Source organism: Pelophylax lessonae, assembly GCF_965119305.1.
Source record: "Pelophylax lessonae genome assembly, chromosome: 5".
Classification (NCBI taxonomy): Eukaryota; Metazoa; Chordata; class Amphibia; order Anura; family Ranidae; genus Pelophylax; species Pelophylax lessonae.
Genome location: NC_138772.1, coordinates 415165080 through 415187022, shown reverse-complemented (window position 1 = coordinate 415187022; position 21943 = coordinate 415165080). Strand labels below are relative to the sequence as shown.

Sequence of the window (21943 nt, the reverse complement as noted above, 5' to 3'; positions counted from 1 at the left end):
CACAGCAGGCTTGGGTTGTGTCTGCAAGCCTGCTTGGTGTGCCTTGTGAATCCGAGTTCTGAGCTGTAGAGACTGTTGTCACTTGTACTATTCCAGGACTGTCCAATTTAGCAGCAAATGTACATATAGATGACTGCAGAACTCTTTTATGTTACTGTGTTTGTAAGTTGTAACTAATGTTCATTATTTTCAGTGAGTGCACAATGTTACCACAATGGGGTAGGGCAAATGCTGTCTAGTGGGCAGGGAAGATGCAGTGTGCTTGTTCCACTCCACTCAAAATACAGAAATGCCATTCTTGTGGCTTTTACTCCTCTTGAGTTTTTTTTTTTATAATATCAAATTTATATTTGTCATGGCTATTTTAACTGATAGACTGTTTAAAGTCATAATTTACTGTGTAGAAAGCTAAACTATGGCATTCATTTATAAAATCAGGAGATTCTCTCTATAACAACGTAAAGTGATAATAAACAGAGAAGTATTAATTGCCATAATAATTTATATAATTCATATATATCATGGCACTGTTTTTTTTTTAATCCTCTAAGTACCTTACTCCTACAGCGCTGTTGTACGGTCACATGATCCTTCCCTGTTCTTTGACATCTGCAGGCAAAGATCTTTGGGAGGGACTTCTATTACTTCTATTACTCTGCTGATGTATGCTCTCTACAGTTTGAGTCTGTGTCTGGCCAACCCTGATTGGTGCTGTGCCAGTCACATGACTAAAAAAGCTGTTTTAGAAGAGCAATTCAAATTAGATTATAAACAATAAATAACTGTTTTACAGCTCCCAATAAATCTGACAGCAGCCGGTAAATGGCCGTCAGTGTGAGGAAAAAAAAGCAGATTACCGACTCTGTTTCCATCATGAAATGTGTCAACCTCTTGGATGTTATAATAGAGATATTTCCCAGACTATGTATATGCAGTATGAGAGCATAACAATGTATTGTTTTTAACAAAAAGTGTCACTTTTTATTATTATTATTATCTTGTAATAAAATGTTGCTGTTTTATTATATCAATACACGGCATCTTATCCGGGTACCACTAAAGTCCGTATTCCATTCCCCTTTTTCCCATATTTTTTCTCTGTTTCCATCACGTGATCAGCTGACAGCTGATCACTCCGATCTATGATCAGCCAAGTCTCATTGACTAGCTGATCACAGAGCAAAACCGCACGCGCCCCTCAGGGAGCGCGCAGGCAGCTCATGCACGTGAGGACGTAAATGGATGCCCTCCTGGCAATTTAGGCCGGGGCTGTAACCGTCTTTCGGCTATAGCGTGGGCATGAAGAGGTTAAAATAGAACTGAATTAAAAAAGTGAAGATTTGCTGTTTTATAAAGAAGATTTAGAAGTGGCAATTGTGCCTAAATAGTATCCTAAAACATCTACGTTTTGCCTTGTATGTGAGGATGTCTAGGTACTCATGCACATACAGCCTTATACTGTAGCAGTATATCTGCACTGTGAGATCATCCTAGGCTACTAGTACTCCATATTCCCATTGCACATTTTCCTGAGGAAAGCTCTAAAGTTTTCGGTGCTGCAGCAACCACCAGCTGGAGACTGGTCAGAAGGCCATAATAAAGAAATTTGCCAGCACACCACAGATCATCTGGTAGTTTCCAAATGTTTTTTTTTGATTGAAGCATGATCACATCACAAAAAGTTAGTGCAACGTTCCGGAGTCACACAGGACCCCTTTGTCAGTCATGTGATGACACCACGACATGTCTGACGAAGGGGTCCTGCTTGACTCCAAAACGTTGCACTAACGTTTTGTGATGTGATCATGCTTCAATAAAAAACTGTTTGGACTCTACTTGATAATCTGTGGTGTGCTGGAAAATATCCTTATTATTATCATCCTTGGCTATTGCTACAGTATCTCTGACTGCTAGTCTCATGAGATTGGGAGCAAGAATTAGTGATGCCACTAATGTGCTCCTCACTTTTCTCCTTGCTGGAGCCTCTGACATGAGAAAGCAAAACCCTGCCTCTACTAAGATGGCCACCTCCACAGACAAACACAGTGCAAAACAACGCATGCAATGGGGGGAAATTAGCTGCAGGCACAGGCAATTATGGTGATTAGTCCTTTGCCCATTGCTTGAGCACAGTTTCCAGAGTTCTGATCCTCTTTAAGACACTGGGCTAATTGATCGATTCTAAAGTTTACGTGATGTCTATACCAACTGTTAAAGTGTTATTAAACCCAGACTATGTAAAACTCTCATTACATGCTATATAACAGAGTGTGTATACTCACAAAGCCACTAAAGCATTTGTTTTGTGTAGAGGGAAATATACCTGGTTGATCCTGCCTTCAGCTGTCCCTCCCAAATTCTCTGTGTCCCACCGCAGGTTGAGATTGTGTAGACCAGCTGGTGTCCTCTACGGAACATGTTGGAATTTTGGTTACCTTTCAAGCTCTTCATTTGCTCCTTTTTCTTATCTGTGCAGCCCATGTGACTATAGAGTCACACATGTGGGCATATACACAGTGGTAAATTACACTCCCCTCCCTTCCTCCTTCAGGTTCTCCTATTGCTAAACAATATGGGGCTGATTGATTGCATTCACTAAGAAACTTAAAAAAAAAACTTTTGTTTGTTTTAAAATATAAATCAGTATTAAATATATCAACTGTAATTGCTAATACCTATAAAGTAAAGAAAAGAACCTTGGATGCAGAAGCTGTCTGAACAAAGTGAAAGCTAGTGTCAGCCATCTCTGACTATGCCTACACCATTTTAATGCACAAAAAAAAAAACATCTGATGTTCAAAATCAAGTACAAAAGATGCAGCATAAAAACAGATAAGGCCAGAAACTTACATAATCAGCCACCGCTCCTACCACGAGCATGTGGTGGCAATGACGTCACGGCCCCTGCTGACGCGTTTGGTGCTCAAGCACATTTTAAAAGGTATAAGCCTTATCTTTTTTATGCTTCAGCTTTTGTACTTGATGTTAAGTTTAATAAACTACTACACTATGTGAGCATCATTTTTGGGCTCCTGCGGGTGATCTTTTTTTTTGCACAGTGCCTGATCTTATTGGAGACTACCATTCCACTAGTATACAAGGGTGGGATGTTTCTTCGCTTCAGAGTAATGATCTAAGGCGCATTATCATTTGCCATCTGGTGAGTGTACAGATTGGTGGAGATGTGTGACAAATCTTTCCCAAACTCACTGGGTGATGTCTTTTTTAATGCTGGATATTTTCCAGTTTCTGGTGAGTGGTTAGACATAACAAGCACATTGTTGGAATCATTTTTATTTACACTGAAGATTGGTTGAAGTCAAGTCACAGATTCTTGTGTTGGAACTCTATTTACATTATATGACTGTTTTTTTTACTAATAACAGGAAGCGCTGCACACCTTTTGTTATTTTATGATTATTTGAGGGTTGTATGTTCACCTATTGTGTGTCAATTTCTAAACAAATACACAGCGCTCACTGTCTTTTTTTTTTTGCTTAAGAGTTACCCACCACCAGTTACCCCACCCTTACCCTAGCCGGCCCCTAATTCTGTCCCTAAACAGGCCCTCATAATTTGTCTAATGATATCACACTGTTAAATGTTTTATGCAGAATTAAATTACAAAAATAAATATTAACAGCAACAACTTTATCAGTGACAATAAGTGCAGCCTCATCATTGCAGCATATCAGTGCAGTCTCAACAGTGCAGCTTATCAGTGCCCATCAGTGCAGCCGTATTAGTTCCCATCAATGCAGCCTATCAGTACTCACATAGGCAGTCTATTAGTGCCTATCTGCTCAGCATATCAGTGCCCATTAGTGCAGCCTCATCAGTGCCCATCAATATAGCCTATCAGTGACGACCAATGCAGCCTTATCAGGGCCCATCAGTGCCCATCAATACAGCCTATCAGTGCCCATGAGTGCAGCCTATCAGTGGCCATCAATACAGCCTCATCATTGCCCATCAGTTCAGCCTCATCAGTGCCCATCAGTGCAGCCTTATCAGTGCCTATCAATGCAACCGATCAGTGCCCACCAATGCAGTCTATTGGTGCCCATCAGCACAGCCTATCAGTGCCCATTACTGCAGCCTCATCAGTGCCCATCAATACAGCCTATCAGTGCCCACTAATGCAGCCTCATCAGTGCCCATCAATGCAGCCTCATCAGTGCCCATCAATGCAACCGATCAGTGCCCACCAATGCAGTCTATTGGTGCCCATCAGCACAGCCTATCAGTGCCCATTACTGCAGCCTCATCAGTGCCCATCAATACAGCCTATCAGTGCCCACTAATGCAGCCTCATCAGTGCCCATCCATGCAGCCTCATCAGTGCCCATCAGCGCAGTCTCATCAGTGCAGCCTCATCAGTGCCCATCAGTGCAGCCTCATTAGTGCCTATCACTGCAGCATCATCAGTGCCCATCAGTACAGCCTATCAATGCCCATCAGTGCAGCCTCATCAGTGCCCATCAATACAGTCTATCAGTGCCAGTCAATGCAGCCTACCAGTGCCCAACAGTGCCACCTATCAGTGCACATCAATGCAGCCTATCACTGCATGGAGATCACAGGGAGGAATCGGGAAGAAAGCCAGCTGGATCACACAGAGCAGTGATCTCCCGCTGTGACACAGCTTGGATCTGAAACACTGGCTGCTGTCAAACAAAGTCCTGCTTCCTGGATCAGCTCCTATGATAGACGTCACATTACTTACATTTCCCAGTATTGGACCAGTGTGTAGTCTATCACAGGAACCGGTCCAGGAGGAGGGACTTTGTTTGACAGTGGCCGGCATTTCAGATCCAAGCTTTGACGTAGCGGGAAATCCCCGTTCTGTGTGATCTGGCCGGCTCTCCTCTTCCTCTCCCTTCTCCACAGTTTCCTGGCTGATTGCTGGTAGGAAAATCGGTGCCCCCCCCCCCCCCCCGATGTGGCTTCACACTAGGGCTGGTGCATATGATCATATACTAGAACGCCACACTCTTTTATATACTGTACTTATAGAGATTTATTACAGTAAGGGAATTACCATTTAGTGCAGGTAAGCTATATATTTGATAGACAATCATTGTATTGCAGGAGTAAAATATTATCAGCAACTTTGGAATATTTTTTTTTTTTTATGTTAAGTTATTAGGAACATGTAACAATTATAAAGAAGGTATTATCCCAATTTGGCTGCAAAAGTGGAAATGCACTTGAAGATATTGCTCTGTGTTATTAACCAAATTAAGTTTTATTGTGTAGAATTTTAATGAGCCAGAGCTTCAAACAGAATAGTGCTTTTTCAGATTTATTTTGTTTTAATTAAATCAAGAATCTGCTTATTCTTTTCAGACATTACAGCAATTGTCTTCCATTAAAACTGGAAAGCCTAAAGCCTTAGAGTCTTAAGCCTAGTACCCACCACTAGTTTTTTTTTCATTCAACCCAGCGAGTTGAACAAAAAAGAAAACAGCTCCGGTCAGATCCACTGTATTAGTAACCTGATATTAGTACAGCGATCTTCCCTGCTGTTCTATTGTGTTCTGACAGGAGGATGGCTCTCCCGCCAGAGCACTCTGGTCAGCACTCACACACTGGAGAGGTTGGCTGCTGGTTTTTCAGCATGCTCGTCTGACAAAAGCCAGCCAAACAACCGGCTTCTGTTGGATTGGCTGCCATACACACAGGCTGAATGTCGGACATTTTTTATTGAACACCAGACATTTGGCCGTGTGTACTAGGCTTTACAGTTACCTATCACTGTGTCTACTTACAAAAATGGACTAAATGTCTTACCCATACTAGAGGCCCATGTTCATCACAATCAATATTTGAATTTGCCTAGCAGACTTCAAAATATTACTCTGCAAATAACAGCAGTGCAGCCTTAGCCTGATGTCACACATCACCAGCAGCAGAGTCATGTGGGAGAGCCTTCCACCTCTGTGACATTGCTCCCATGCTAGCCCTAAATGGTGCTAAATCTTGCTAGCAATAGGGTAGTGAGGGAATAGCACCTTGCTAGCCCCACTAGCAAAGCAGTTTTTCCACAGTTACTGGCAGGCAGTCTCTTATCAGTTCTGAAGCTTGCAATTTGTTGTTTGATTGTTTGATGTATGACACAACCCTACTGCTACAAATGTCCTGCACAGAAAATAAGGGCAGTGGTGAAGGACAGATAGCAGCGTTCAAGCCAGTCAACAAAATTAAAAAATCACCAGGACTCCATACATATCTTTGGAGATAACACACAGCGTAGATGCATGTAGCTTGACAACGATATTTGGGTGTTGTTTTTTACAATATGAAATTTAAAGCATTGAGTATTTATGTAAAGTACTGGAGATTTTGCCTCTCCCAAAGTCACAATACAAACATCTCAATAATTGTATCCCTCTCTTCTGGATCTTCTAAAATGTCACTTATTGTTTGCAGATTCAATTGATGGGAAGCATGCCAGAAGGACTCAGTCCAGCAGCCCATTGGGGGAATTATTTGACCATGGGCTTGACAGCTGGACAGCGTCTATCTTTCCACTATCTTTGTTCTCAATATTTGGATGTGATTCAGGAGAAGCAGGATTAACACCCATGAAGATGTATTTAGTCACCAGTGTTGTACTCTTCACCTTCATGCTATCGCACTGGGAAAAATACAACACAGGGATGCTCTTTCTTCCATGGACATATGATATCAGCCAGTTGGTGAGTTTTTAACTTGTGCACCGTGATAATAACCTTCATATGAAAGTTGAAGCCCCTTATTTTGACAACCGGAGTGTCAAAATCACAAGCCATGCTACAATAACTAACCAAAATGTTATAGCCATAATTGCTACATAGATTCCTTTTGCTAACTTATATATATGCCTCTTTAGTAGCATTGCATCTTTGACATTGCCATGCAAACAAGTGAATTATAATAAAAATGTTTAATGCTTACTTTCTCTTGCAGTCAATGACAGGTGTGTACATTCTGACTGCTGCAGTTGGAGTAGATGCATTCCATAAAACAGTGATCCCTCATGTATACATGACTGACCTCTTAATTACATTCCTTGTAGGTATGTATTCTTTTGACTGAAAGGTATCAGTTTTTTTCTAGTTATAATATCATATAGCTGACAATTAATTTGGGCTCATTTACTGTTTAAACCTTTAATAGGTAGCTTATATCTCTAAACTGTGTAAAAGAGCAAGAATTTGTAAGATTTATAAGGTGGATTATCACTAAATGAAACTGTCAATACACATATATAAGTTAATATCCAATCTTTTATTGAAACTTAACCACTAAACAAAAAGTGGTTGATATTAAAAAGGCATGAGCAGCCTCACCATTGTTAAAGGCAACATAAAAAACATGTAACCCCCTATGTTGCTTTTCTAATAATGGCAAGGATATTTTTGCCTGACAGCCACTTTCTGTTTAGTGGTTAAGTTTAAAAACAGGATTTTTGATTGCGCACGACTGAATGATTAAAATCAGCACAACTTTACCTCATTCACTAAAATAAGATGCAAAAAGAACATTTAATTAGTGCATGAGGTGAAGTTGTGTTGACTTCAACTTCTCCTTCTTGTAACCATGGCAAAATGTAATGATGTAGATACAATGAGGTTGATTTGTTAAAGGCAGATTTCTGTTAACTTTGAAAGGAGATTTTCACTGAGCAAGGGAATTTTCCCTTTCGCTTAATGAATAAGGGGAAATACTGCCGATTTCCTGACCTGGGAATGAATAAACCAATTTTTAAACCATATTTCTGCAAATATATGTGCATTTATTATTTTTTGCAAAAGAAGGACTTAACCTTTTCAATTAGTATTAGTAAAAACTCAATCAACAACATGCTTTAGCACATTATGGAATTTGGTAGGTGCATCCCCTAGTAGACCTGCTATGGCCCCCCTGTAAATCTACAATTTGTTTTTCATATTCTATACTTCTGTTTTATTTGATTACTTTATTCAGTTATTGAAATTGTCATCCCATTATAAAGTCTGGTTAGCTCATAGTACTGACCCTCCCTTTTGTTTGAAGGGATTTAAAGCGTTTGTAAAGGCTCAGTTTTTTTTTTTTTTTTTTTTTTCATTTTGAATTTTTTTTTTTTTTTTCATAAAAGTACAAAACAAGAGTGAACTCTTACAATAATCCTACAATGATGGTTAGATGCCATATTCTGAAGAGACACAAGCAGTTATAAAATTGAATTCCCTTTTACATAAACAAATAAAAACATTTGAAGATGGTGTAAACAGGACATGTGGGTCTCCATACAGCCTCTGCCCCCGGCTCAGTTTGAATTAGGGTGGACTCAGGCTGGGTGGAACCTTCCCATTCAGTTCTACTATAGCAAAGACTTCATCCGCACAGGAGAAAATTAACTTTAGATTAAAGATTATGGACCCTGGGTTGGGTCAGTGAGACATCATCCTTAAAGGGGAGTGTTTCCCTTTTCTTATGTTTATCCCAGGAGCCTTAACAATGTGCTCCATACATCTCACTAATGGCGCTTTTCCACTGCATGGAACCGTAACGGTTCGGAACGCTTTTGTGCTTTTCCACTGCTGGTACCGCATGGGATAGGGTCAGAACGGTTCGGTACGGTATAGGTTTGCTTTTCCACTGCATGGAACCGAACGGTACGGCTCTGAAAAAACAGTACCTACTCGATTGTGGTTCCAACAGGTACCAAACTGGTACCATATCCCACAATCCTTTGCATGCAGTCACTACTAGCCACTGATTGGTCAGAGAATCCCACCCACCTCGTTGTTATCCCACCCACTTAACTTTAGTACTACTTTAGTGGAAAAGCAAACCTATACCGTACCGTACCGAAACGTTCCAGTGAAAAAGCAAACCGGGCCAAGCAGGGCCGAGCCGAGCCGGTACGAGCCGGTACTTGCAGTGGAAAAGTGCCATAAGGGGAGAAAAAAGGAGGACAGAAGTAAAGAAGAGAGGGGAGGATAGCAGGATGGATTCATACCCCTGGCAGGATGGCAAGATGGATTCATACCCCTGGCAGGATGGCAGGATGGCAGGATGGATTCATAACCCTGGGCTGACTACCTCATTTACAACACTTTTTAACTTTGGTTTTTGTAAGTGTTTTAAATCCTGTGATATTAAAAGATTACTTTTAAACTACACTCAGTAGGCGCCTCCACCCCCCCTTTTTCTTTTTTCATATCTCTGTCATGGTTTGATGCCTTAGGCAGATATAGATGTATGTCTTTTTGTAATTGTATTTTTTTTTCTTTGCAGGATGTAGTTTACTTATAAGCTTTCCTCAGACCCTATACAATATAGTTAGGTAAGTTATAAATGTATCATTTGAAATGCAACATGAGTATTGTGTATTCAAATATGTAGTTAATTTTCCAGTATAAATAAAGGCTTTCTGAACCCCAAACGGAATCAGATATTTCATGGATCCACATTCTTACAAGTTTTTGATAAAAAATGTTCAGGTCAAGCTAATATAGGGTAAACACTACTAACCTCCATTATAGGGTAAGCAAGGCACGAACATGTTGTTAGGAATATATTATATCACAAAAATGGATGCCCAGTTGACACTGGTAAGCACAAGAAGTTACATGGAGGCAACAACGTGATGATTCATCTCAGGCTATGCCTGCGAAGTCAAAGCAAAAGTGAGCTCATCTCTTAGATGATCCTTTCATTCGTCTTTCACTTCTTGTCAGCATGCTTCTTGTTAGCCAAGTATCTGATTGGATCATTGTGCTGCTTCTTCTCCTTGCTATCCAGCTATGCTGCACATGGACTGCAACAGGCTCAAGGTCAAATTCAGATATTTACTACTTGCATTAAAAATAAATAAAAAATAAAAAATTTAATGATGTATTACTGACTACAGAACTGCACTAACTTTGTGTCTTTTAAATCTGCCTAGAGTTCAAAACTAGCAGAGTTGTATAAAGTACTCGAAACCCATACTTGAGTAAAAGTACAAGTGCTCGATCAAAAAGTGACTTGAGTAGAAGTGGAAGTGCTCGTTTAAAAAGTGACTTGAGTAGAAGTATTAAAGTATTCAACATTTTTTGTACTTAAGTATTGCAAGTAGTTTTTTTTAATTTTGCTACTCAAGTACTGAAAGTAAAAGTACCAGTAGCTTTGGAAAAAAAATTGCTACTCAAGTACTGAAAGTAAAAGTACAAGTACTGTGTTATGTAGTTATTAAAGAAAGAAGTCAAAAGTTTGAACATCATATTGTTTTTTATCATTTTAAATGCAGCTTTTATTTATACATACAGTAGCATTTATTTCCGTATGCGCTGATAATACACATGTTTTGAGCTTCATGAAACCTGCCATCTACTGTTCTGGCAGTGGTCATTTTTATAATTGTAACGTGTAATTATGCAGCACAAAAAAAAAATATAGAAGTATTGAAATCATTGAAAAAATGTAGTGAAGTAAAAGTGGAAGTAGGAGAAAAAAATTCTACTCTAGGAAAGTACAGATACCGCCTTTCGGTGCTTAAGTACTGTAGTGAAGTAGTTCTACTTAGTTACTATACATCTCTGAAAACTAGACATAATAGCTCCAATGCTTCAAATAAAATGTTGTCATTATAACTTGTGTCAGTCAGTTAGCATTCTGATTTATTAAGGATACAATTGAATTTCCAATGTTTTAGGATACAAGTAGTGCATAGAATTCAGAGGTAGTTGTGTTAGTTCTAATTCTAAACATGCAATTAAAGCGGTTGTTCATCTGTTATTTTCACTAGAAAAAAACATTGAAAGTAAGCAGCTACTGACTCTTAAGTAAGTAGCTGCTGACTCTTTAAAAAATAACACTTGCCTTTCCAGGGATCCAATGCCATCCTCATCAGAGCAAGTTTTTCATTGGCCTTTGGTTTCCCAGCGCCAGAAACCTAACTGTGGGCAGCAAGCTATGATGCATTCAGCTTTCACAATTGGCTGGCTGCAAACTGCGGATGTGTGGGCCACGCTGTGCATTGGGAATGGTCCCAAAGTTTTCTGGGACCTGTGACGTGTCCCAGAAGACTGCGGGGATGCTCTGAGCAGCTGCCTGTTGAAACTAGGTATACTCCACCCCCCTCCCCCAAAAAAAGATATGCCAAATATGGTAAAAGTAGGGGTAGGACATAGGTGTGCGCAGAGGGTGTGGCAGGTGTGCATGGGCACACCCTAATAAATACTTGCAGTGCTGATTCCCCCTACTGTCCGGGCTTTCCTCTGTGTTGGTCCCCATGGTCCACAGTGCTGCTGGCTTCTCTCCTCTTCGCCCAGCTGCTGAGGGGGATGTTCCAGGATAGAGAGTGGGGGGAAAGGGCTAGAAAATATGTCATTTACCGGCCCCTTTCTTTTCTAAATGAACATAGTGAACACACTCACTGTGTTCATTTGTAACTGAAGCATAGCAAACTGTGCTTATTATGCTTCAGTTTGTGAATTAACAGGAAGCCGCTTAGCACAGAGAACTTCCTATTTATTCACTGTCCAGTGCAGCTGAGGCTGCAGAGAAGAGCATGTGTGTTGGTGTGCACACCATAATGCAAAAGGCTATGCACACCAACAGGGGAGGAGGACTGAAAGCAGAACTTTCCTTTTGGTTGACGTTCTGCTTTAGGAACATTATTTTCAATGTGCTTATTTTGGGTTGGGTAGTAGTCATGACTGATGATATTTGGACAGGGTAGCCTGAACTTCCCTTTTTCAGGCTACACACTCAAGTTCTACATCTGTGATAAAAATATTTAATGACCTGTGAATTGATTACAATATTTGTAGGTTGGTATGACTAAAAGTATAGCTGCATTTTCACAAAAGCATGTTTATTTCTAATTTTCCTAGCAGCCTCTGAAAAATACCAATATGGTTTACCTTTGCCAAACAGAATTCCTTTTTTTCCAGCAACAGAACAGGATTTATCTTCAATAAAGATAACACATCATATTGGCATTTTTTCAAAGACTGCAGGAACAAATAAAATTGTGTTATGTTCAATATATTTTAAGCTATAGATTGATTAGGAAAGGAATGGGAGATCCTAGGAAATTAGGCAGCTTGAAAAAAGATTTGTATTCAGAAAGAATGACATTAGTGAATTTGATTGTAGTGATCAACTTAAATTCTTTTCTTCTTTTACACTCAGGGGTTATCAACAGAAAACTCTGCTAAAGAACTCGGTATATGAAGGGCTATTACCATTGTTCTCCCCTTCTGTTTTATTTCTTTTGCTTACAGTTTGGGCTGTATTTTCCCCTTGTAAAATTCTGGACAGACAACCAAGGCTGTTTTTATGGATGGTTGGTGTACTTTTCTCAAATGTAACGGTACGTATTCAGAAGAAACTTCTGTTTAAGGAAAAAAAAAAAAGGATATTGTTTCAACCCTTTTTCTATTAAGCTACATTTTACATTTTTTCACACATTTTAAAATGCAATTTTTTTCAGTAAAAATATAATTAAATAAAACAATATACCGTATATTTTCTAAATGGGAAGAATGTTAATAAAATAAGGGTAGTTGCAATTTTGGGCACAATGTTTTCCCAACTACATTTCAAATCTGTTTTTCAGTGAATTATACATCCAGATTACCTTTAGTGCACAAAATACAGTAAGAGCTCCAACTTTTCTATGAAAGATTTTTAGTAGAAGGATCTCAAATATATCAAACCTCAAAATTGTGTGCAAATTGGAAATAGTGAAAAACGATTACATTAATAAATATTGCTAAGATACACTTCAAAAACCTTCCCAGTTCATCAGTTTAGAGCTATTTGAAAATTATTGCTCCTGAACTATTCCTCCCACTCTGCCATGTGTGGGGATACCCAATATGTTCCAAAAAAGAATGCAAACAGCTCACGCTTTTTACATGGCCCTTCCACCTGTAAGCACACATGGTATGTAGGGAAAATACTGTGTAAGCAAAGCAAGTATCCAGTACAGCACAATCCTCTGAATCCTTCCTTCCATTTTTTGTAAAAGCATTAAAGGAAATCTGCGAATGCTTTTCTGCCAAAAAGGGCTTTAAACCGGAAACTGCCTTCTATGGGTGGAAACATCCTGATGGCTCGCATACCTGTACATGCAGCAATTAGGTAATCATTGTTCACAAACATGCAGCAATTAGATAATTATTAATGTGTAAATAAAAACAACAAAACTGACAGAATTTACAAAATGTAGGCTGCTGTCAAATATATGACAGTTCAAAGAATGGATATACATAAATGGCAATAGTAAGGCTAGGTTCACAACTATGCAGATGCAGTTGATGTGTTTTAGATGCGTTTATATATTTTTTTGCTAATGGGAAAGGCTCCTTAACAACAAGTAAATAGTGGTTTGTTAAGGAGCGGGAGACCCTTAGGTCTGGTATGGATTTTGCCGGGAACTCCATACCAAAATCCATACCAGACCCTTATTTGAGCATGCAGCCCGGAATGCCAGGAAAGGCATGGACGGGGGGGGGGGGGGGGGCAGCTTTTGTTTTTTTCCTTTTGTTTACATTAAGCTGTCAGCAGGGAATCCCGCTGACAGCTAAGTGATCAGTTGTTAAGCACATGGCAGCCATCTACTCTCTAAAAACTGCTATTCACTGGTTGTTAACCTCCCTGGCGGTCTGATTATGTCAGGTTTTCTATGCTATAAGTGGTACATTCTTTTGCATTGAAATATTTTGTTTTATATTTAAAAACTCACCTTCCCCTGTGATCCCCCGTCGTCCTTCCTCGCCGTCCGCCCGCTGTCCTCCCAGCCGATGCCGACACCTGTCTTCCGGTTCCCTTCCCTGCGAGCGTTGCAATGCAGGGGGGTGAAACCGGCGGCAATTTCAAAAATGTAAATACACTAAATTACATGATACAAAGCTGTGATCCTAATGGATTACACTGTATCATGCCATTTCACCACAAGATTGCACCTGGTTAATTTCCCACTGCCCTGTCTGTGCTTTTCCAGTTCTTTGTGCCTGGAAAAATGAGAACGACCATGGCATCCAAAAAGCGTTCTTTTTTGTGCAAAAGCACTTTTAGCTGTCGCTGTTTTCCAGTTTGTCTAAAAGCGCTTTTGCGCAAAAAGAACGCTTTTTGGACACCATGGTCGTTCAAAATTTTACAGGAACAAAGCACTGGAAAAGCACAGGCAGGGCACTGGAAAAGTCACCAGGTGCAATCCTGTGGTAAAATGGCGTGATACAGTGTGATCCGTTAGGATCACAGCTTTGTATCATGTCATTTTTGTATTTACACTTTTAAATTTGCTGCCGGTTCCACCCCCCTGCGTCGCAATGCTCACAGGGAGGGGACTGGAAGGCAAGTGCCGACAATCAGCCGTGCACAGAGCGGGGAGAGAGTGCAAGGACGGCGGGGGGGAGCGCAGGGAAGGTGAGTAACATTGCGGGGTAATCCCGAGTGTGAACAAAGAAAATGGCCTCTGCCCCCACCTATTACTGGCCTTCATAGCAAAGAACACATGGAAGGCCAACGCACATGAAACAAACAAAAGTAAAATTCCCAGTTCAATTTGCTAGCCAGTTTGCTTACCAACCAGATTAACCTGTCTAACAGTTTGCGTCAAAACAGGGGTTTAGTTAGCACACATTTGCAAACGCATGTGAAAGCTGCAGGGCCACTTCACGGCTCCCTGTATACCTGCAGTCCTAACTCTAATGAATTTATAAGAGTCTTCACAGTGTGCTTCCACTTCACGGCTCCCTGTATACCGGCAGTCCTAACTCTAATGAATTTATAAGAGTCTTCACAGTGTGCTTCTACTGTGAAGACTCTTATAAATTCATTAGAGTTAGGACTGCAGGTATACAGGGAGCCGTGAAGTGGCCCTGCAGCTTTCACATGCGTTTGCAAATGTGTGCTAACTAAACCCCTGTTTTGACGCAAACTGTTAGACAGGTTAATCTGGTTGGTAAGCAAACTGGCTAGCAAATTGAACTGGGAATTTTACTTTTGTTTGTTTCATGTGCGTTGGCCTTCCATGTGTTCTTTGCTATGAAGGCCAGTAATAGGTGGGGGCAGAGGCCATTTTCTTTGTTGTTAATGTGTACTGGTGAGTGGACATACTGGATGCCTTTGCTGTAATACCATCAGCTGGGCATCCATTATGCCCCCAATTACCTTTAGGAGGGATGGGCCACCTCCAGGCTCACCTGCCCCCTATCTATCCATTAACTTGCATGTGCTTCCACTGTGAAGACTCTTATAAATTCATTAGAGTTAGGACTGCAGGTATACAGGGAGCCGTGAAGTGGCCCTGCAGCTTTCACATGCGTTTGCAAATGTGTGCTAACTAAACCCCTGTTTTGACGCAAACTGTTAGACAGGTTAATCTGGTTGGTAAGCAAACTGGCTAGAAAATTGAACTGGGAATTTTACTTTTGTTTGTTTCATAATCCCGAGTGTGGCTCAGAGTTACCGATTTTGGTACTGAAAGTTAACCCTGAGCCACACTCGGGAATACCGCTAAGGAGGTTAAGGAGCCTTTCCTATTAGAAACCCTTTCCTATCAGCAACAGCCTTCCCAGAAGAGTTGAAGCTATTATAGCTGCAAAGGGTGGGCCAACTCAATATTGAATCCTACAGAATAAGACTGGAATGCCATTAAAGTTCATGTGCGTGTAAAGGCAGGTGTCCCAATACTTTTGAAAATATAGTGTATATATACATACATATAGGGAGATTTTTCTTAATAATATCAGTCACTTCATTATATTCTTTAGAATATTTAGTAGCAAAAGTAAGGACACAGTCCAATCATTTTTTGTTTATTTTTACATTCTGCTGAATTTAATCTTTTCCATTCCTCAACACAGATCAACACATTACCTTACTAGCTTTGCACTTCTAGAGGTAATAAATATCAGCAAACTCCTCCTTATACCCACTATGTATCCCTAATGTAACCAGGTAGACACTGGCTGGACCAGTGGTTGGAGATGATGATCTACTCACTGTCCCAGTCTTTCCAGAAGTAAACCTATACCCACAACTATGGGGCGTCCCTCTGGAAAGGTGCCTTGTTTGTGTATTTTAGGCAAATGATGAAACCATAAGATAATCTTCTGTTTTCTACTTAAGACAGCCATTTGTTACCCCAAAAATAATATGTCCTTTATCCTTTTCTGAAAAAGAACAGTAGAGTGGGGGCAGTTTAGAAAGTGATAAGTGGCTGGGTCTTCTGATAGCCTAAGTTCAATAACCACATGAATTTATGACCACCGCTGCTCTTCTTTTATCAGCATTCTTTACCACCCAAAATTTGTAACCTTCAAAGTAGTTTAGAAATGATCTGGGGGCCGTAAAGCCACCCAAATCACTTATACAGTACAAAGAAGAAAAGCTGAAAAAATGTAAACAAACTCACAGTTGCTGTTGGCTGCTGCCAGACTCTCTTTTGACAAACACTTCTACCACATTGCATATCCAAGAAATGAATTTTTTTTTGGTTAACCTTTATAGCCTTACAGGTCACCTCCTTCCTCATTGGGCGATGATGGTGATTCATTATAAACAATTAACAGGCTGGAGAGGAAGGGTTGACACTGGAAGCTGCAAAGCTTAGAATATAAATGGGTGCATCTTTGCCTGGCTGTGCACTGTGGCAGGAATATGTGATTCACAAACTGGCTGAACAAAGTTACAAATCCTGCAGCAGGTAAAACAAGTCACATAAATGTGTATTTAGCTCTTTAGTTAGAGTTCTGTTGTAAATTAAATATATAATATTTTCTGCTTAATTTTACTTTATTTTTTAGGTTTATAAACTGTTGTTTTATATACCAGTTGTAATGTATTGGGTATTATTACAGACTACATTCACGTCTTCGTTTTTGCAACTCATGCTGGGCTTTCTAAAAAGAGAGCACAGCATTGCCTATATGCTTAATGGCAGACTGTATTTGATTTTAAATACACCACAGTTGTTGGTGGTTAAAGAGAAAAATTGTATTTTTATACTGCAATAATTGAAAGAAATATGTTAAAAAGGATATTTTCCCTTTGCAAACCTGTAAGGGTCGATTTAGACATGCATCTAAATCTCCCTTGACTCTGAAGCCTAATCCATGTTTGGATTGCACTCCAGAGGCTACTGACAGGTGGTGCAGAAGCGATGTGATGCCTCCTCACTGCCTGTTGTAACCCCATTTTTGCCAACAAATGCCCCATAATGTGTGTATTGCGGTGGTTTTCCATTTGATTGAATGTGTAATTTTGGCAGGTTGCCACCTGCTGATCGCTACAAGTTGGGTTAACTTTGTTGCAGGTATGAAGCAAAGCATGTAAACACCCCCATCCACTGCCTGTGTTTAATGGGGGGGTGGTTGGTGGGTGGCAAAATTGCGGCTCAACCCTGCAACCAACCGCAAGTCTAATCGAAGCCTAAGTCTTTTGCATTTAACACAAAGTATGATCCTTTGGTGGAAAAAGATCCTCATGTGATATGAGGATACCTGGCAGAGGTTCAGTGGTTCTAATGTCTTTGTTTAAATGAATGTATTTTACCACCTTTTTCTAAGAGCTAACATTAGTATCTTTATTTGACAGTGCAGGGTTATCATATGTCAGATGAGTAACACCAGGTCAGAAGTTTTCCACTGGCTCCTCTGGCCACTGGCTCTTGTGGTTGGACTGACTGTCTCTGGGTATCTTGGGACAATGGAAGAACCTACCCTTTTTGCTATCACAGTTTGTGCTACAGTAGCACATGTTCATTATGGAGTATGTGTGGTGAGTGTTCTTTTGCCTTGAGAGCTTTACATTCCTTAGTGGTTTTTTTTTAACTGTGGAAAAATGTATATTGTTGTAGTCATTCACCAGGTATAACTACCTGGGTCCAACAACTATTTCGGTCACCAGCCCAGTGTTAACAGCCATTCCGGCAGGTATTAATATAGTATTGAGCAATGGTATATGACGCTCTCTCGACAGGACCAAGCTGGGGACCCATACAGTATAATGAAATACAATCACTGAGTCATAAGGTGGAGTATGAGTCTCTGGGGAATGGGAGGTAGCTGTCCTTAGTGGCTGCCAGCTGGAGCATGGATAAGCTCTGAAACAGAAGAATAGAGGAGAAGCAGTGCCAACTAAATGTAGCATTAGCAGGTTTATTAGAAGTTAGAAAGTGATGATATATTCACAAAGGCAGGTGAACACTGGCATTGTAAGGTGTAGGTGCATCTGCTTTATCTCTGGTGGGTGCTGTGACATCAAAGTGATGAGGGCTGTCGCAGGTCTGTAGCGCTGGTGGCTGCCAGCGTTATGTCCGGGTCGGCATTGCTCGGCGGTGCTCGAGAGGATTCCAGAGTGGGTGACGTCACTTCCAGGTCCGGGTAAGCAGGAAAAGCGTGCGTTCGCAGCATGCGTGCTCCCTCGTCAGGCTGAGTCAGGGGCCATGTTGGGTGAGGATTTTAAGGCTGGCGGAGGTAGATGGTGGGCGTCAATAATGTTACCTAAACAGGTTTTATTGACTAGATGTGCATATACTGTAAAGGGCCAAACAGGATGTAATAGCAGCAAATAACCAGTATGGGCAATAAAAATAATGATAAAAAAAAAAGGTTGAATGTTAGGTGAGAAAAAATAAAAAAAATGTATTTAACATTAAAAATTAAAATGTTAATAAAGCAGATGATCGTAGCTACACCTTACAATGCCAGTGTTCACCTGCCTTTGTGAGTATATCATCACTTTTTACCTTCTAATAAACCTGCTACTGCTACACTTTGTTGGCGCTGCTTCTCCTCTATTAATATAGTATTGAGCTCAGTGGTAGCCAGTGCTCTAGTCTAGAATATAGCAACACATATGCTTGGCATGCTAAGTTGATATGTCTGGAGTGGGGAAGCCAGACTTTTTTTCGTCCCTTCTAAGTAAAAAGCAAAACTTAAAATAAAGAATAAATACTGATGCTTTGCGGGTATAACCCTTAAGCCTTCAGAACCACTTTACATAGAGCGGGGAAGGCTAGAACCCTGCCAGCTTTTTATTTCTATCTGTGTCCATATTGGATATTTTTCCTTACTTTTCCTGTCTGGTTAAACAATACTGGCTGGAACAGAAAGTGAGGGAAAATCTCTCCGAATGAGTTCAGTTCCAGATAGCGGTTAGGAAAAAAAAAAAAGGGATTCTATCCCTTCCCAAAAAAATCTAAAAAAAAAAAAAAAGGTTTTGGTTAGACACACACTTCAGTGACTTAAATGTTAATTATTATTCATCATTGAGTGACAATAAGCGGTGGTAGTTTTAGAGCCTAGAACTTCCACTGAATCATGAAAAGCTTGTCTTGAAAACAAGCTGGTACTCAAAATTCAGTTTTAAAAATATTGTATATACAATATCTTGATAATGCCTCTGTAGTGGCTAAAACAGTATGGTTAATCATGAATCTAAGGAACCAAAATGTTTGTAATAACTGCTGTTGGTACCACCTTTACTTAGCTGCATTACTATAATATGCATGCAAAAAGTGATTTATAATTATGCAAGCAATCCCATTCTGTGCATATAATAATATTTATTAATAATATATATAACATATATAATACATACATATATATATATATTATATATATATATATATATATATATATATATATATATATATATATATATATATATATATATATATATATGTGATGCTGTTTGTATGCCGATGCTGCTATTGAGCCCTGAAAAATAAAAAACAAATGCTCAGCAATTGAATTAAATGTTATGTTACCATAGGAAAATATAGAGAAAGGTCAAATAAATTGTGGCTAAGGCAGAGATTGGGACAAAATTGATACAGTATATAACATGTAGAGGTCCTATACTGTATACTGTAGCTTTCTACATGCTAAAAAGCTACAGTATGATGTTCGTTGTGATTGATGGCATAATTGTGCAAAGCAGTAATTGTCCTAGTCAAGCATCCCAGTCTTAGTCCGAAGGATTCAATATTGAGTTTGTCCATCCATTGCAGCTATAACAGCTTCAACTATTCTGGGAAAGCTGTCCACAAGGTTTAGGAGTGAGTCTATGGGAATGTTTGACAAATTTTCCAGAAGCACATTTGTGAGGTCAGGCACTGATGTGGACGAGAAGGCCTGGCTCACTGTCTCCGTCCTGATTGATAACCATTGGGATGAATTAGAATTTATGGACCGCCTTCCGAGAAGAGTTGAAGCTGTTATACTGTTAGTTGGAAAGCGTTGGCCAACTCAATATTGAACCCTTTGGACTAAGACGGGGATGCCATTAAAGTTCATGTGTGTGTAAAGGCAGGCATCCAAATACTTTTGGTAATATAGTGTGTATTTGTGTACTGTATGTATATATCCATATTACACAGTGATATACTAGTTAAATAAAGTCTTTATGTGCATCAGTAGCTGTAATTCTTATTGTTTTTTTTAATTTTATTTTATTTTTTAGGGAAAGCAGCTTAGCAAACACTTCCATATCTATGTATTCTCCCTAAAGAAGCGGTATGCTGACTAAGTGAATGACGTGTTACTCTGCATAAAGGTTATTCTATTGTACTAAATATGAAGGACTATAATCATTTCAATGTAAATATCATTTATGTTATATTCTGAAGATCTCTAGCGTGTGGTACACAATTGTCAGAATGTAAGTGTTTGAAACTTGGTCAGTGAAAAGTCTTCTGAAATAGTTACTGTCAGTTATCACCAACTGCCCATAGCTTACAGGGCCAGTCCAATGTTTGCCTTCTTAAAAATACTAACAAGGGTCTGCCCACACATCATTCGCATCTTGAACTGAAATGTGAGAACTGCCATTGCTAACATGATTTCAAGGTGCAGGGATGGCATCCTTAATTTTCCTTTGCTTACTACTTAGAGAATAACTGACTTGGCTTGCATACTTTACAGGCAAAAGTAATGTTTTTTTAAAAACATTAGACCTGCAAATAAAAATTGAAAAGCATAATAAAAAGAACTGGATCAATAGGTATAACTCTTTTTAAAACCTTCTTTTAAAGTATATTTAGTAGTTATATATGTACATTGGGGTGGACAAAGTTGCCCTTTACACATATATGCTCTGCTTCCTTTACATTGTTTGCTGATCCTCTTATATTAATGCAAGCTAAATAGGTGCCAGAAAAACAGAGAATCAGCAGACTCCTATTATATGAAACACTCACAATGCTTATGGCAGTCAGAGACCAGCAGGGGAATTCAGTAAAGCAGCAAAGTCACTTTTCAAGGGATTTGGCCTGTGCCTAATTCTTAAAGCCTTCTGCCAGTTTTGGTACAAATACCAACACATGCCCAATTTCAGGCAGTTTTTACTACAGCCACTAGTAGAATCTTTCACTATGGTTGTGACAGATCCTAAAAGAAGTACCACTAGTTCGAAATAAACAAGCCTATTAAGACCTACTCAAAGTTTTGTGTTTATTACTATCAAAAAATGTATGTTTGGGGTTTACATTTTAAGCTTTGGTTGCTAGGATGAAGATCACCCGCATCCTAGCAGCAACTAATGGGGCAAGTCACACTAAACTAACAGTGGGTGAAGACTGATAGAAACTCTGAGACTAGTTTCCCATGAGGTCTGCTTTGCCTTTGATTGACAGTGGACAGCAGTGGCAGATACATAGCCGATATTTAGTCCAATAGCAGCTTTGGAATCTGCCACTCTCAATCACAGGCAAGGCAGACCTGATGGAAAACTAGTCTCAGAGTTCCCTATAAAGCTTCGCCCACCTGAGAACTCAAATTAATGCCCACTATGCCTGTTGAGTGTCTGGAACCTGATGGGGAACTCTGAGACAAATCCCCCATCAATTCAACCTTTTCTGTGATTGACACGGCACAGCAGTGGACAGATTCCAAAGCAATAATTGGACTTAATAGTGGCTATGGATGCGCCCACTGTAAAGCAGACCTGATTGGGAACTAGTCTCTCAGTT

At 39.8% G+C, this 21943-nt stretch overlaps 1 protein-coding gene across 1 annotated transcript in view; it reads left to right on the top strand.

Moving 5' to 3' along the window:
- LOC309556950 (ethanolaminephosphotransferase 1-like) overlaps positions 1-20502 on the top strand; it is a gene marked incomplete at both ends in the record, with an annotated part of 70101 nt that extends 49599 nt beyond the window's left edge. The window contains 6 exons of the mRNA XM_082259528.1: positions 6433-6701; positions 6952-7060; positions 9268-9316; positions 12151-12331; positions 17566-17748; positions 20437-20502. Coding sequence (XP_082115654.1) covers positions 6433-6701; positions 6952-7060; positions 9268-9316; positions 12151-12331; positions 17566-17748; positions 20437-20502 — 857 coding nt within the window. The remainder of the gene's footprint in view (positions 1-6432; positions 6702-6951; positions 7061-9267; positions 9317-12150; positions 12332-17565; positions 17749-20436) is intronic.
- Positions 20503-21943: the final 1441 nt, after the last annotated feature.